The sequence below is a fragment of the Lissotriton vulgaris genome, chromosome 12 (assembly GCF_964263255.1).
Source record: "Lissotriton vulgaris chromosome 12, aLisVul1.2, whole genome shotgun sequence".
NCBI classification, from domain to species: Eukaryota; Metazoa; Chordata; class Amphibia; order Caudata; family Salamandridae; genus Lissotriton; species Lissotriton vulgaris.
In genome coordinates, this window is record NC_141700.1 from 693,471,264 (window position 1) to 693,486,461 (window position 15,198).

At 41.6% G+C, this 15,198-nt stretch overlaps 1 protein-coding gene across 2 annotated transcripts in view; it reads right to left on the reverse strand.

The window, feature by feature from the left end:
* The window catches only part of PLCG2 (phospholipase C gamma 2), a 448,457-nt gene that overhangs the window by 14,192 nt on the left and 419,067 nt on the right, over positions 1-15,198 (reverse strand). For both annotated transcript variants that reach the window (XM_086945888.1, XM_086945889.1), the window contains one exon: positions 13,636-13,814. In XM_086945888.1, the coding sequence (XP_086802014.1) occupies positions 13,636-13,814 (179 nt within the window). The remainder of the gene's footprint in view (positions 1-13,635; positions 13,815-15,198) is intronic.

The window sequence follows — 15,198 nt, forward strand, 5'->3', positions numbered from 1 at the left end:
GGGATGACCCTACTTCCAGTGACGTTTTCCTGAAGGCAGCACATTCCGAAGCGGAGGCCCCGACCTGGGCTCGCACCGTAATTCCACCTTACAACAAATTGCCCCAATACCGCAAGTAGCTGCCCACAGACACGTGGTTCAGTGAGTATTAAAATATTTCAAAATGTACTTTCATGTTCGTGTTTTCTCTCTACAAATAAAGAAATGTATTGAAGGTGTTCATGTAAAAAATGTAGTCTGCAATTTTTTTCCACGGTGTGGGACCGGTACAAACAAAGCCCCTGAATAACTGTGCGCAAAGAACTGTGAAACCTGAAGACAGTTTGTGTTTCTTCGAACGCTATAACCAAAAAAAACAAGTCCTCGTGGCTCGATGCTGTTTGGGAGGTGGGAAGGGAAGTAGGAGAGGGGGGAGTGATAGGGATGAAAGCGCTAGCGGGCGCATGCTGGCAAATGGTGACCTGCAGAGCTCGTGAATGGGAAGAGCGGCGTGGGAGGTGAGAGGTAAATAGAAGAGTGGTGGGGGCGGGGAGCGGCAGACTTTGAAGTGTGATGTGAGGCACACACAAATGGTGGTTTGTGACGTGGCTGGTTTGTGCACGCGCATAGATCACATGAACTGTGGCGAATCCGCCATTGGAAGACTGTTCTTTTGCCCTTACTATAATCTCCGCCAGTAATGCGCAAGCGCATTGGCAGGCCGAGACCTAAAAAGGAAAGTCCCTCAGCAGAAAGCAATTCTGGTATTTTACTGACCTCTGCTGGTCGTTGTTGATCAAGACAGTTAATTAGAGGCAGTTGAACATAAAAAAAGTCTCTAAGCTGAAGCAGACAAGTCCTAGGGCTGATCTCCAGAGCCCACAAAGTACATACCCATATAAGTATATACTAAAGTATATAAGTATAAAGTATATACTAAAGTATATACAAGAGGTCTCGAATGCTCGACCTAAAAATCACAACATGTGTCAGAATCGCTTTCCGCATTTCTGTAAATACGCAAGTTCGCTATGGCTTCATACCGACACCGACCAAACAGCACCCCTTTGCTACTTAGGTTTTCCAGCTCTTGCACGGGATGAAGTCTGACCCCCACCACAAGGTTTTTGTGACATTGCTCATTCATAAACGCAAAGTCTGACAAGCGAAGATAATCAAAGCACTTGGTATTCTCGACTGCTGTTTGCTCATGGCCAATACATTTGACAGGGAACTCATTGTTGTGAAAGACACCAATAGAAGCCCAGGACATACAGGGACATTCCAACACTTGCCATAGAGGTGGCACCTTCGCACTGAGGACACAGAGCCAGCCCATGCATCTGAAGATAGGCTCCGGATCTACACTTTGCATTAAAAAGTAAATATGAAATACAGAACGCTGTGCGGAGACAACACATTTTAAAAGCTAAACTGCTTGTGTTAACTAATGTCAAGTGGTTTGTACACCAAGTTCAAGTGTAATACAGGCCTGGAAGGTTTATAAGTTATTGTTTAAATTGCATTCCTAATTCATTGACATTTAAAAATGAGAGAAGGCGGCTTTTCCTTTTAAGCACAAAATGATTAAGGTGGAGCGGAACTCTGTGGAATTCCACTGACATTTTATGCAACTCAGAGGAATTCCACTTAGTACAACACCACGAGCACCAACCCCTCCTGCTTTAAAGTATATTAAGGAATTACCAATGTTAATCTATGGGAGGGGTAGGTCTCACAGCAGTGAAAAATGAATTTTGGGGGCTGTCACTACCAGGAAAAGTAAAATATACAGGCACATGTCCCGCCTTTACTCAAATAACACCCTGCCCTGAGGGCTACCTAGTGCCTAACTTAGGGGTGACTTCTTTGTATTTAAAGGGGTGTTTAAGGTTTGGCAAGCAGTTTTAAATGCCAAGTCGTATTGGCAGCAAACTGCACACATAGGTCTTGAAGATTGCTTTTCATTTGGTTTCAAGGACTGGACCAGCGGGACCAGGTACGTTGGAGGGCCTAGCAGAAGTGGTGCCTCTCTCCAAAAAAAAGGGCTGATGCGACCCACCGGCACAAATTAACCAACCTCCAAACCAGCTCAGCCACCTTGCACAGACGGAGTTTGAGAATTGTCTGGAATCAGAGTCTATACGGTGTCCGTCTTCTCAGTTGTTAGTCTGAGAAGTTGGAGGAGGAGCTACGCTATGCTGCAGGCAGGCAAGTTAGGGTCCACGAGGAGCGAACAAGCAGAACATGGAAAGTCCCCCAGGACTGCTGCATTTACTGTCCTGTACTGCCCTACCCTGCCCTACTCGGCCAGGCCCGGCTTCATGGAAGTATAGACGCTGCAACTACTCCTGCCATCACTGCGGGATTCAGCCTCGGCAGTCAGCAGCGCCTGGTAAGCGGGGGGCAGGTGTCCTCGGTGCTCATGGCATCCTGTGGGTCCAGGGGCTTTCAGCGCAGACTTGAAGGCCCACACCACATCTTGGGGAGCAGCAGGCGGCTCGAGTGCTGAATCTCTCCACTGCCCCCACCCTCTGCCCTCTCTTCATGGGCAAAACAGCACCAAGGCTAGTGGCAGACTTAAGCCCAAACCAACAAGAATAACAATAGCCAAAGCCTAAACTTTTCGAAGCGGTCAGATAGGTCAGATACGGCTTGCAAGTAGGACTGTTTGACAAGGCAGCTTGACTTCCAGGAAACTCGCCACAGACTGCCACAGAAAACCCTCACTCTTCAAGGGAAACTACACCGAGCACAGTGCCACAGTGCTAAGGTGTTTTAGTGCCCATTGTTTTCTGGAGCATTCCCTTCGGCTACTGGGACCGGTCCATACTGGACTCTTTGTGGCCCTGTGTTCCCGCACCCCCGCTCTCCCGCACTCCAATGGCCCTGTACTGCAGCGAATTTGCAAAAGGCGGCTTTGTCAGTGGAATAGCGGAATAGGTACGAGTAAGTGCGGGTGGGAGAAGGGCGGTAGACGAGTGCGACAGCCGGTAATTGGTGGTTGCGGAGAGTGAGTGGTGGGCAGCCCTGCGGAGGTTCGGGTGCAGCTTGTGGTGGCATCCTGCACCCCACTTGTCCAGAATTCCAACATCAATGCCAGAGTAGTTTGCAACCCGCAGCTGTCATTCCTTCTACCTCCTACCAGCCAATTAGGCTTCCTGCAGGATTCAGTATGGCCCCAATTCAGATTGATTGATTTGGCTGACTTTATACACTGCTGGTGGGGTGCGTTGCCATTTGCCATTGCTGGTCACTGGGTCTGGGCGATCCCTGACACTTTGGCTGGTTTTCCCTCAGATTGGGGATAAACCCCGGACAGCAGAGTGAGGCTGTGGAGGCTGCAGGAGTAGCTGGTGCTGGGTACGGTAGAGTCATGGAGCCAAGGAGCACAGCCTAGAGTGGTTGGAGACACCCCCACCACAAGTCCTGCTGAAGTTTGACCAGGCCTGGAACCAGGAAGGGAGTAGAGGACATTTGCCTTGCCTGGTGATCCACCAAAGGAGGCCAAGTGTATGCCTGGGGTCCAGGTCAGAGACTTCAGGGCGCTAAGACCTGGGACTTGGGTCCCAGGGATCGGGACAAGCACTGCTAGACCACATGAGGCCGGAGATAGGAGGCAGGAGAATTTCCAAGACAGAGTTATGACAGCAAAGAAATTGCACTCAGGAAAATGTATCTACATTAGAGCTTGCAAAAAAACCAAAGCTAATTATTTAAGGAATAACTCAATACAGATAAATACATTGAAAGGATTCAATTTTCTATAATGGGGGAATCAAAAGTTGACCTTTCTCCACCTAAGGAAAAGGTCATCAAGAGCAAAAGTAAAATTGTCTGCAAGAAGAGGAAGGAAAACATCGCAGGATAAACAAAAAAAGAGCAAAAAGTCAAGGCTTTGACCCTAATTAAATTTTTTATCTGTCACTGAATTTTGATTCAAACGCTATAAAGAAGGAAGAAGAACAAGCTAAGATCAATTTAAGGTTACCTTGATCACCCTTATTGAATCTCTGTGCCCAAATTCCAGCTTCACAAGAAGTTATTGTACTGATCCAAGCTCTCCATCGATGGCACAGACTAATTTGAATTCTAATGCCACGCTATTTGCCTCCTCTTTAGACCGTAATCTTATCTATAAACCTATTGGAATTGTCCCTGGGGTAGTTTGCCAAGTTAATCTCTTACTTTCTGTATGGTTTACTCTAGATTTTTCTTTTCTTTTTGATCATGAGCTGTTTGTAAATTTCTGACCTTCAAATGATCCGGAGTAGTGATCTTGTTCTGGTTCTGGTTAATAAATATAACAATTCTGGGGGAGCTAGAGTGACGTTTGGTTCTAAAGTGATTTCTTATCTGATAATGTCAAATAGTGATAAATGACGATGCTGTGGTATCGATGAACTTGTACCTGAAGCGGAGATAGCCTCTAAAAAAGTGTCTCATAATCAGCAGACTATTGCCCATCTAGATCCCTTTACAAGGGATTTGCCTTATCTGTAGAGAGACAAAAGTCTTGGATCACAAAGAATTGGCCTATTCAAAATTATTTTGTGCTGAGCCATCCTGCGATCCCAGTCAACAGAGGACATGCAAAAGGCAGCGTTGCTATATTGCTTAGAACAAGTTTTAGATGGACATATAAAGTAATCCCCCATGCCTCTAACTTAATTCAGGTGATTAAGCACTGATCATTTAGATTCCCTGTTGATTGTAAATGCATATAGACCTCCTGATGCATCTAACTCTCATTTATTAAAAGATCTATCTGTTTTCATCTCTACTATTATGGAAATTGAAGATTGTAGGCGTATAATGCTGGTTGGTGATTTGAATGCCCAAGTTTCTTCCCACAGTATAAGGTTATTTGCTAATGCCTCAAAATATGAAGCTTTAAACATTCCTCCTGCTCAGTTCCCGAATAATAATTGGACTGATAAAAGAGGAGCGCTATTGCTTTAAGGCATGAGAAGTATGGATCTTTTAATTGCTAATGGGAGGTTAGGAAATGATATTCCAGCAAATGATACGCATAAGGCGCCTACTGGGAGAACTATTATTGACTACTTAATTGTTTCAACAGATTGTTTTTGTAAGCTCTCACGTATAGAAGTCTTGTAAAATGCACTTAGCGATCACATGATGATCTGCTCTAAATTTGAGATGGTAGGCTCTTGGAATTTTAAGGATAGCTCAGTAGGTTTTAATATAAAAAATGTTTACAACAATTTTAATAGATCAGCAGCATTTAGTAATGGTCGATCACCATTCTTCTAAAAATACAAGTACCTTGGTTTCGTTTTGTAATTCTATGTATGCACCAGCTAAACAGAGACCACATCTTAACCCACTGCTTCCATTAAATTGGGAAATAAATAAATTAGTGAGGGCCCAGTTCCTGACCTTTTACCTCGAACAAAGTAAATTAATAAATTTTTTCAAGAAGAAGAGACAATGGAAAAAACTTTTCCTAAAGCAAATAAAGGAAGATTATGAATGGGTACAGTTGAAAGAGGCGGCTTCAAAAAGTAACTCTAAAAGGTATTGGGAAATAATCGCTGATTGTTGCAGTACAAACGTAAAATCCATCCCCATACCTATAAAAGAAGGAGAATGGAAATTACATCTGATAGAACTTTATTCTGCAAATCCTAATTGTTCTTGTTCTGCCTCCACTTTACCCTATCCAGCTATGCGCCGTCAAAGGGTGAAGCTTCAGAGCAATGGGTCCTGATGAAAACCCTATGCCAGTAATCAAAAAGGAATCTCTGTTGTGGGCTACGTACCTTACTTCACTTCCATCTTGGTCCGGTAGTATCCTATTTCCTATGTATAAAAAGGACTATAGACATCATCCCGGTTACTACCAGCAGATAGCTTTACTAGATGTGGTGGGGAAAATATTTGCCAATATTATTCTTGACCATCTTACTAAATGGGTGGTGGAGGAGAGGGTTCTTTCTATAGAACAAGCAGGTTTCAAGAAAAATCAATCCACTCTGGATAACATATTAATGCTGCAAATAATTGAGGAAAAGTACACAAATGTTTGTAGTTCAAATGTATATGAGGTCTTTGATAAGGTAGACCGGCCCTTACTGTGGAATAAATTACATAAAATGGGAGTGCCTACCCCCCTGTTAACATTAATTATTGCCCTACACTCACGAACATGGTGCCAGGTGCTAACAGGAGGAAATCAAGGCTTATTAACAGTAATATCCACAGATAATGGCCTGAAGCAAGGCTGTCTATTAGCCCTGCTACTCTTTTCATTGCATGTAGCAGATGTACCAGAATGCTTTTCCCCTCGATAAGAAATTGTACCGAAAATAGGCGGCGGTTCTTCTGCATGTCTTATGTATGCAGATTATATAACATTTATGAATCTAACCCCCCAGAGGGTTAAATAAAAAGTTGACATCAATAAATATTTCTAAAAGTAAAGTTTTGATTATGAAATACAACAGAAGCAGAAAATTATGTAATTTCAATTTGAAAATTGGTCCCGAAAAGCTGGAGCTGGTAGAATCTTTCCTCTACTTAGCGAAAGTAATAAAGGGCAATACAAAGAATAAGCCACATATCGAACACAGTTCTTGCAAAGCGGTAAAACATGCAAATGTCTTGCATATTTTTTATAGCGCTATGGGTCGAAGACACTTTTTACACATGCTTACTGTTTTTAAAGCAAAAATCTCTCCTACTTTGCTATATACTATTGAATCTATCCCAGTAAAGGACTGGAGTTTCCTAGATAAGATTGAAGGCCAGACTTTATGCAAATTATGTAATTTTAACACACTGGTCCCAATATCTGCTATTAGTTTGGAATTTGGCTTGATAAGTTCTTTTACTCAAGGTTTAGCCAGGATATTACATTGGGCATATCAGTTATAGAATAGTGAGTAATACACACTAAAGAGGTTTCATGTGTCAAGAACTTTTTGCAAGGAACCATAGATAAATATTCCTTTTCCTGTGACTTCTCCTTGGCACTGAATGTTTTCTGTGCACATGAGGAATCAGTGATTTCCCTCCCGCTTCTAGAACTTAAATCCTTCTTATAAATCACAAGTCATATGGTTAGCTACCATAGAGATGTCAAATGTTGCAGATCAAAAGAAAGGCCAAAGATAATAGCCATCTCAAATACACCGAGAATTCCTCAGAAATATTTAGCTTGCAACTTGGAACATGGTATTCAACGTTGGCTTACTTTACTCCGCATGAATCGCCTACCTTTAAATGACGTAACAGCAAATTGGTCCTACTCCAAGAAAAATGAAAACAAAATGTAATTTGGGTTCTCAGAATCATGATCATATTTTGTTTGTTTGCCCAGCATTGGTTTTATTGCTTCATTGTTGGCTTAGACCAATGTTTATACAAAACAGTATCAAAAATGTAACATCATCCTGTGAATTCCTTTTTTACCCAAAGAATAAAACAGTGTATGTAAAATTATTCAATTTTGAATACATTTTAGCCCTCATTACATCTTACTTAAGTAGGATTTCCTCTTAGAAACATGGCTCTCTTCACAATCATGCCTTTAAGTTTTGGGCCTTTGTATTTTTAGGGTTAATGGAGTTTTAGCACTATTTTTTGATTGTATGTTTGCACATGTCACGGCTGCTATTTAACTGCTCTTTGCTCAAAACTGCAAGATAGTGTGTTTTTAACCCTTTGCTGCTAAGGACAAAAGAATTGTTAGTTATAAATGTGCTAGTTCTTCCCTAGTTTTTCTTTGGTTTTTACTTCTGCTGCTATACGATGCACTTTATTTAAAACTGATCCTCTCAAGAAGCTGCTATCGCACAATATCGAATAATATTCTAAAACTTGCACGTGTAACTGCTGCTATTCAAATGCGTTTTTGCACAAAAATGTGGTTATATTTTGGTTTCATATTTTGTTGTTAAAGGAAAATTTATTTCTTGTTCAAATATGTTATTTTTTTTTAGAATAGAATGTGTTTATACTTGTAGCTGCTACATAATGTGTTTATCTAAAATTGGATCTAATATGAAGCTTCTATCCTATAGTATAGATTTAAACTTGAGCTATTTGTTTTAGTAAAGGACTTATTAATGGCATTGTAATTTGCTTGTCTGTCTTCATGATGATTACCTTTATTTACATCTTGCTCATCCGTGGCAATTGATTACATCCATCTGCTTGAGGACATTCTTCTCTTGCCATGTGAGGGAGAACTTAGAACTGGTTATGAAGGGTTTCGATATCTTTACGATGGACTGAGAAATGTACTGAGTTTATATTTTACTGTATTTATTATGTAATAATTGTGTGTATATTTTATGTGGACCTCATTGGAGATCCAAATTCTTAACCCCTTCAATGCGCCAGTCAGCCAATGGCCGTCGCTAGCACTACCTCCGTAGTGCTGTGCACGTCCGTTGGCCGACGCAGCCCTGCCCACTCAATAAAACCGCCTCACCATGGTGGAATTGCCACCGCGGTTAAGCGGTTAATAAATATTGAATTGAATTGAAGTGGCAGGCCTGAGATGGGGTTGAAAGGCTACTTGAGTGAGTGGCACAATTACTGCTGCAGGCCCACTAGTAGCATTTGTCTTACAGACCCTGGGTATATGTTATGTCACTTTACATGGGACTTAGTAGTAAATCAAAAATGACAATCAGGTATACAGCAATGTCACCATGTTTAAGGGAGAGGCATATGCCCTCTAGCACTAGTTAGCAGTGGTAAAGTGCTCAGAGTCCTATGGCCAACAAAAAGAATCAGCAAAAACAGGAGGTACAAGGTAAAAGGCCTGGGGAAAGACCACCCTAAGGATGCCAGGTCTAACAGTCATGATGCCAGTATTAAGTACTGCCTTTTAACTTAAGAAAGCCAGTATGATTTGAAGAAGTAAATCAGGACATTGCACATCACTTTACACTGACTGTAGCAAAGTTGCCTTTTATGCATGGTCTCCCTAGATTTTACATATTTTTCTGGAGCTTTTATTTCCTGGCATTAGTACTCTGTGCACTGTGACACTACCATCATGGGCCACAGTGGGTGTAATTTTCCCCTAAAATGGTGATGTAAAATTGGATTCGCCCAGTTGGTGTATTTAAATCTCCAGTGAGGCTGTTCTAAATTGGTGCAGAACCTGCAACTGCACCACTGATATCAAAGTAAAATGCCAAATTTGAGCTGCAGTGTGTATTTACACCACCCCCATTTATGACAAAAATGTATGGCTTCAGAAACCACCACTGTGCTCTAGCAGTGTTGCACCTGAAAAGTACTGCAGTGACATAAGGAAAAGAAAAAGTTCCTTGTCATATATGAAAAAGTATTTTTATATAGTAGCTAAGTCACCCATACATAAAATGGGCCACATAAAAAAGAACAGCTCTTCCATTGACTGGAGGTGCCAAGTGGGGCTAGTAGGATCTGCTACAATTCAGTACCTGCCTCCATCCAGTCTTTCTGGCCCCAACCCCAGCAGAAAGGAGATCCATTTCTGAATATGGCAGAGAGGTGGATATCACCCCTAAATAAGGAAGTGGCTAGGGGAATGACAAGATCTCCCCCAGGAGAAGGTTGGCAGGAGCCATCTTATTTAAGGGTCCATTGGGGGTTTGCTGAAAACAGACAGAAATGCTGCAAAAAGAGTGGGGTATTTGTGAGAAACTACTTAGGAATGGTTGATGGGGATACTCCAGTTGCTGGACAGTGCACAGGATATGATTGGCACTTCACCACCATTTCTTCAGAACATTCCTGAACCAGGGAAGAAAACTTCTCTAAAGAAGAAGACACTACCTGACTGCCAGAAGAATATTTCTATCCAGCAGTCACATTGTTGACCTCTGGTTTGCCTGTTACAGGGATACAAAAAGCAGAACTCCTGATCGCAAGGTGACCCAAGTGACCACTGAGGACTGACCCTGGCGGAGGCCCGGCTTGAGAGACACAGATGTATTGAAGTCTGCCCTGAGAACCCAAGTGTTGCAGGTGTGACCAAATGGAAATTTCATTGCAGCTGGATAAAGTTGCAATTAGGAATTTTTGTCCACCTTTGGAGGAACGAAACAAGGTGTTGAGGCTTGCCCACACATATTACACATTCAGCGGGACGGGAAATTGGGTTTGTCCTGCTTGAATTTTTGCTGTGCTGAAAACTGGTTCAGCGGGCACTCACGGTAATGGTAGCTGGCCTCATGGAACCATGACCAGCTGCAAATTCAAGATTTGCCATACCTGTGGATTTTGAGAACCAATGAAGTGACTTGATCGTAAGGTGACAATTGCACTGGAGTGAGGCATCAAATCTATCACTGTGGTGAATCGACCAACAACTTCAGTTGGAGCTCAACAATGATATATCTGGCAAATTGGTACTGCATGAACTTACCACGCATTTCACTAGGGAATTGCCTGCTGCTCGTGCCACAGCTACCAGAGGCTGAGCAGATTTTTTAAGACCTGTTTTTAGCCTAACCAGATTGTGTTTATTAAGCTGCCTTCAAACAAATACTCATTTTTCTGATATTGATGTTGTGCGAAACAGTAAAACTATCCATGGTGAGTGTAGCTGGAATTATTTATGGTGCCAGTGCTATCTTGGCACAGTAAAAAGCATGACAAGGAAAATATGCATTTTCCTCTCACATTTTAAAGTCCTCAGAAATACTTAATATGGTGGCAGAACACTGGTGTTTGTGGGATGGGCACATATTTCAATACTTTCTTGTGACCCCCTAACAATTTGACAACTGAAGTAGTCAAGCTGAGAGGTAAGAACTGTATAAGACAGTGACATAAGCAAACATTTAAAGTCTGGAAAAAGTGAGCCTCTCTCCCACCAATGAAATATAGGGACTATTTTATCACTTGCATTCTTAGAAGAGTTGCTCTCTTCTGGAAAAATATCTTTTTATGTCTAACACAACGATAGAGGGCTAGATTGTACCTTTATGAGTTCTATTGTTAGAGAAAAGAATATGAATGTATATTCAGTGCTGCAATTCTAAAGGTTACCATTGGACTTGAGTTTTTGATAGTGGGCAGTAGAGAAAAACCTTTTCCCTAATCATTCAAACCATACCAGCTGAACAGCTTTCTCCTATAATCAAGATATCTGCAGAACTGGCCGTTATGAAAATGTTTAGTAAGGAGAAATTATTTTAAAACACATCAGTTTGAAGGAACTACATAATCTAAAGAACTTCCGTTTTATATACAGCTTTACCTGCAATGGTGCTATTTAATGATAAGCATCACAGGAGCTTCAGTGACCAAAACATAGTTTAATAATATTACATTTTCATGACCTAAAATTGTCATTAATTGCTTTGAAGATTAAGGGCCATGCGTGTGTGTTTTTGGAGGTCGTAACGCCCCGATTTGAAGAATCAGGCTGTTTGTGACTGAAAAAAGCGTTTTTAAATGTGCAAAAGCCAAATAGTGATTTAGAAATGTGTTACCGAAGCACAGTTTTGGTTTGCGATTCAGTATTTGGAAGGAGTGCGTTTAGGGCGTCCACATACCCAAATACCAATTTGCTGTGGTATGTATTAATTTGCAACCAAATTACGGTTACAACATATTAATTATTCACTGACTACTGAAAGGTAGTGGTAATCATTTGTAAATTCGTAAAGGGGCCCCTATGGGACCCCTTCCCCTTTGAGAATGTAAAAGTTTTTTTTAAGAGCAGGCAGATTGTGCATCTGAGGGGTGGGGGGTTCAAAAAATAACCAGACTAATTAATAATAATTAGGCAGTGCACAATTTACAACACAACGTGATTGGCTGAGGAGACAGTGATGGAATCCTGCAATGGACAACATATCTCCATCGCTGCACTTGTATTTTCAAACCAAAATACTCTTTTTTTAATGACAGGATGAAAATAAAAAACACAGCCTGTGTCCATTTAAGTAACAGGCACTGCTTTAAAAAATGTTTTCTATTTGAGAACACATTTGCAGAGGCAAGCAGAGAGGTCCATTGGTAGTATTATCACCAATACAGCGAGTTGTTGACTAGTTATACTGTTACTGATGCATGGCTTTACTGGGAGTTGTAAAGAAATTTGAAATCAAAGTCTGTGAGTAGGTTTGAGTCTAGGAGGTACCAACTAGGGACAAAACACATACCTTCCATTTTTATGCCTCCCATTCCTCCGCTGGAAGAGGAAGTCAGCAGAACAATAGAGGGAAATGGAAGTTGGAGTGCTAATGCTGAAAGTTTATGGGCTTGGCAGGCATTTTCCTTTGTTTGACTACCAATGCAAAACCAAGGTCTCCCATCCAAGCATGATTAGGGCTGGTAAATATGGCTTTGGTATTCGATGATTGTAAATTATACAACTATGTTATTGGCTCAATTCCTAAACTCAATTGGAATTTGTACTTGTAAAGCGCACTAATACCCCAACTGGGGTGTCCTGGCGCTGTAACGCATACCGCTGAGGAATCCTTCCTGGCTTTTCCCTGTGAAATGTCCACTCCTGGGCACCCCCAATGTGAAGCCAGGCATCCCAGCGCTGTTGGGGCAGTTGTGGAGATTAAGCAAGATTAGGCAAGCTATTGCCCAGAGTTGCAGAGTGGGACTCCATGATTAGAATAGGCACCGAGGCGAGAATTATCAGGTCCAAGGAAATTGAGCCCAAGACCCGCCGAGGTGGGAATTGAACCCTGGTCCCGGGCCAGATTTCTGCATCAGGGTCTGCCGCTCTAACCATTGAGCCACACTTCTCCACAATTGTTCTCCATAGTAGAATTTGTTGCAGATGGTTTGATTTATGAATGTAAATTCACGTTTGGTATTCACAAAACCTGAAATTATCTTTGTAAATGGATTTGCTCACATGTACAATAAAGTACTCACATAGGTACTGCGGGGTAACCTGGACAAAGGTTAATATCACCCTGAACAGAGATTTACTCCTGTCAAGAATTCATACTGTATTCGGGTTAGGAATATGAGCCACCCCCAACCCCTAACCCTCCACACAAATGGGAAGGGGTTTCGGTATGGGAAAACATATTTTTGTTGTTTACATATTAAATATGTGACCCTCAGAGCTTAACTAGAGAACCCAAGTATTTCAAAATGGTTGATATTTTAATATAAAAGTTGTGAATCAAACATTTTTACAGTTAAAGGTACCAACGGTATATCTCAAAAATTCAATGGTAGATGGGTAACTCATAAATCTGGGAATAGGATATCCTTCCAACGGTTATACACAGTCTCGACAGGAGAATTACTATGGCAAAATAGGCCTACCCCTTGTTAACTAAGGTCTGACATGCTCTCTCTTGCTCTCAGCTAAAATGGGTTCACAGACCGCTTCTTAGGCTTTACCTACTTTTTGCCGGCTAATTTCTTATATGCCTTGTGTGCTGTCTATTGAGTGGGATACACAGACTATATCTCAGACTTGGCTTACCCTCTATGCTTATACAGCTCTCAGGTAATGACTTCTGAGACTTGATGCAATCTTGGAATACCCCTTCTCAGGAAATGACTAAAATGTCTGGTTCTTGTAAACCTCCTCAGACTAGGCCTATGTTCTATTGGCTAACACTTCACATACCACTTACTGCTCTCTGGTGAGTGAAGTAAATAGTCTGTTTCTTAGATTTGGCTACTATTGCTGCAGGTTACCTTCTTTGGTTCTGGTTCTGGTTCTGCAGGCCCTCATTCATGCTGCGGTCTTTGTTGGCAGCGTCGCGACCGGAGGTCTTGATATTTTGACGGGTTTCATACAGGCACATCTCTCCGCTCTGTTCCGCATGTCGTTTCTGGAGCTGTCGGTATGAAGAGTACAGCTCTTCGTCTCCATCCTACAGTGTTGGAAAAAAGCAAACACAAAAAACAATATTTGTAAAGTCCTTCACGTTGTATCTCAGCATTACACTTTCTGTACACATATAAATCCGAGCTGGCTGTGCGGACCACGGACCAAGGAAGAAGGCTGAAGTGGTCCAAAGTAGTTCCAACTGAGTTCTTCAACACTCTAAGCAGCAAAGCCCGCAATAATTAGTCAAGAAGAGCAATTAGCTCTAGCACTACGACATAATTTGTCTACCTCTATGGATATTAATCTTAAACTCAGTAAATTAAAAAATGATGCAAAGAAAGATCTTTACCGGAAGTACAGTATCAATATCCATAAATATAAAATAGCTCAATACGAGGGAGGGGACAAAATTGGCCGAATTCTGGCTTATAAAGTGGCGGAATCTAGAGCAGGCTCTTTAATTTCCAATATTCGGGGGTCAGATAACAACATTTATAATAATCCACAGGAAGTGCTAGAGCAATTTGCTAGCTTTTATAAAACTCTATACACCCCAGAAAATCAACCGGACTCCGATCTTATACGGGATTATATAGATAAAAATACACCAAGGTATGATGATAGGCCAGATTTGAGCTTTTTGTCTGACGATTTAACTATGACAGAGCTACATCAGGCTATCAACTCCTTGCCCGGAGGAAAAGCAGCAGGGGAAGATACCATCCCGTTAGAGCTATACAAGGCCTGTCTGCCTGAACTAGATCTACTATTACTAGAAGTTATGCAGTCAGTAGGAACGAATGGAAACGTACCTAAATCATGGAATAAGGCGAAAATAATATTTTTCCTAAAAAAAAACAAACCGAAAGAAGAGATGGGGTCATATCGACCAATCTCATTAATTAATACCGACGCTAAACTTTATGCTAAATTACTTGCGCACAGATTGGCAACTGTTATGCCCCAATTAGTTAACATACAACAGCACGGCTTCATTTTTGGGAGAGATACTACCTCACATGTAAACATGGCTATTACGGCATTCGACGTTGCAGAGATAGAGTCCACCCCACTAGGCATGATTTTATTAGATGCAGAAAAAGCATTTGATCGAGTGGGGTGGAACTATCTCTGGAGTGTGCTTTCAAAAATGGGGTTAATGGGAAGGTTTTTGAGAGGGATACAGGCCCTATATAATAACCCCGTTGCTTGTACAAGCTATAACGGCTTAATTTCTTCAGATTTCCCAATTCTGCGTGGAACACGCCAAGGCTGCCCTCTTTCACCTCTTTTATTTGCTCTTTCTCTAGAACCTTTTTTAACGGCCCTCAACTCTCAAAAATTAATTGTTCCTTTCAGCTCGGGCTCAAAGGAGCTTAAGCTGACAGCTTATGCTGATGACATTGCTGTTTACACACATGATATAA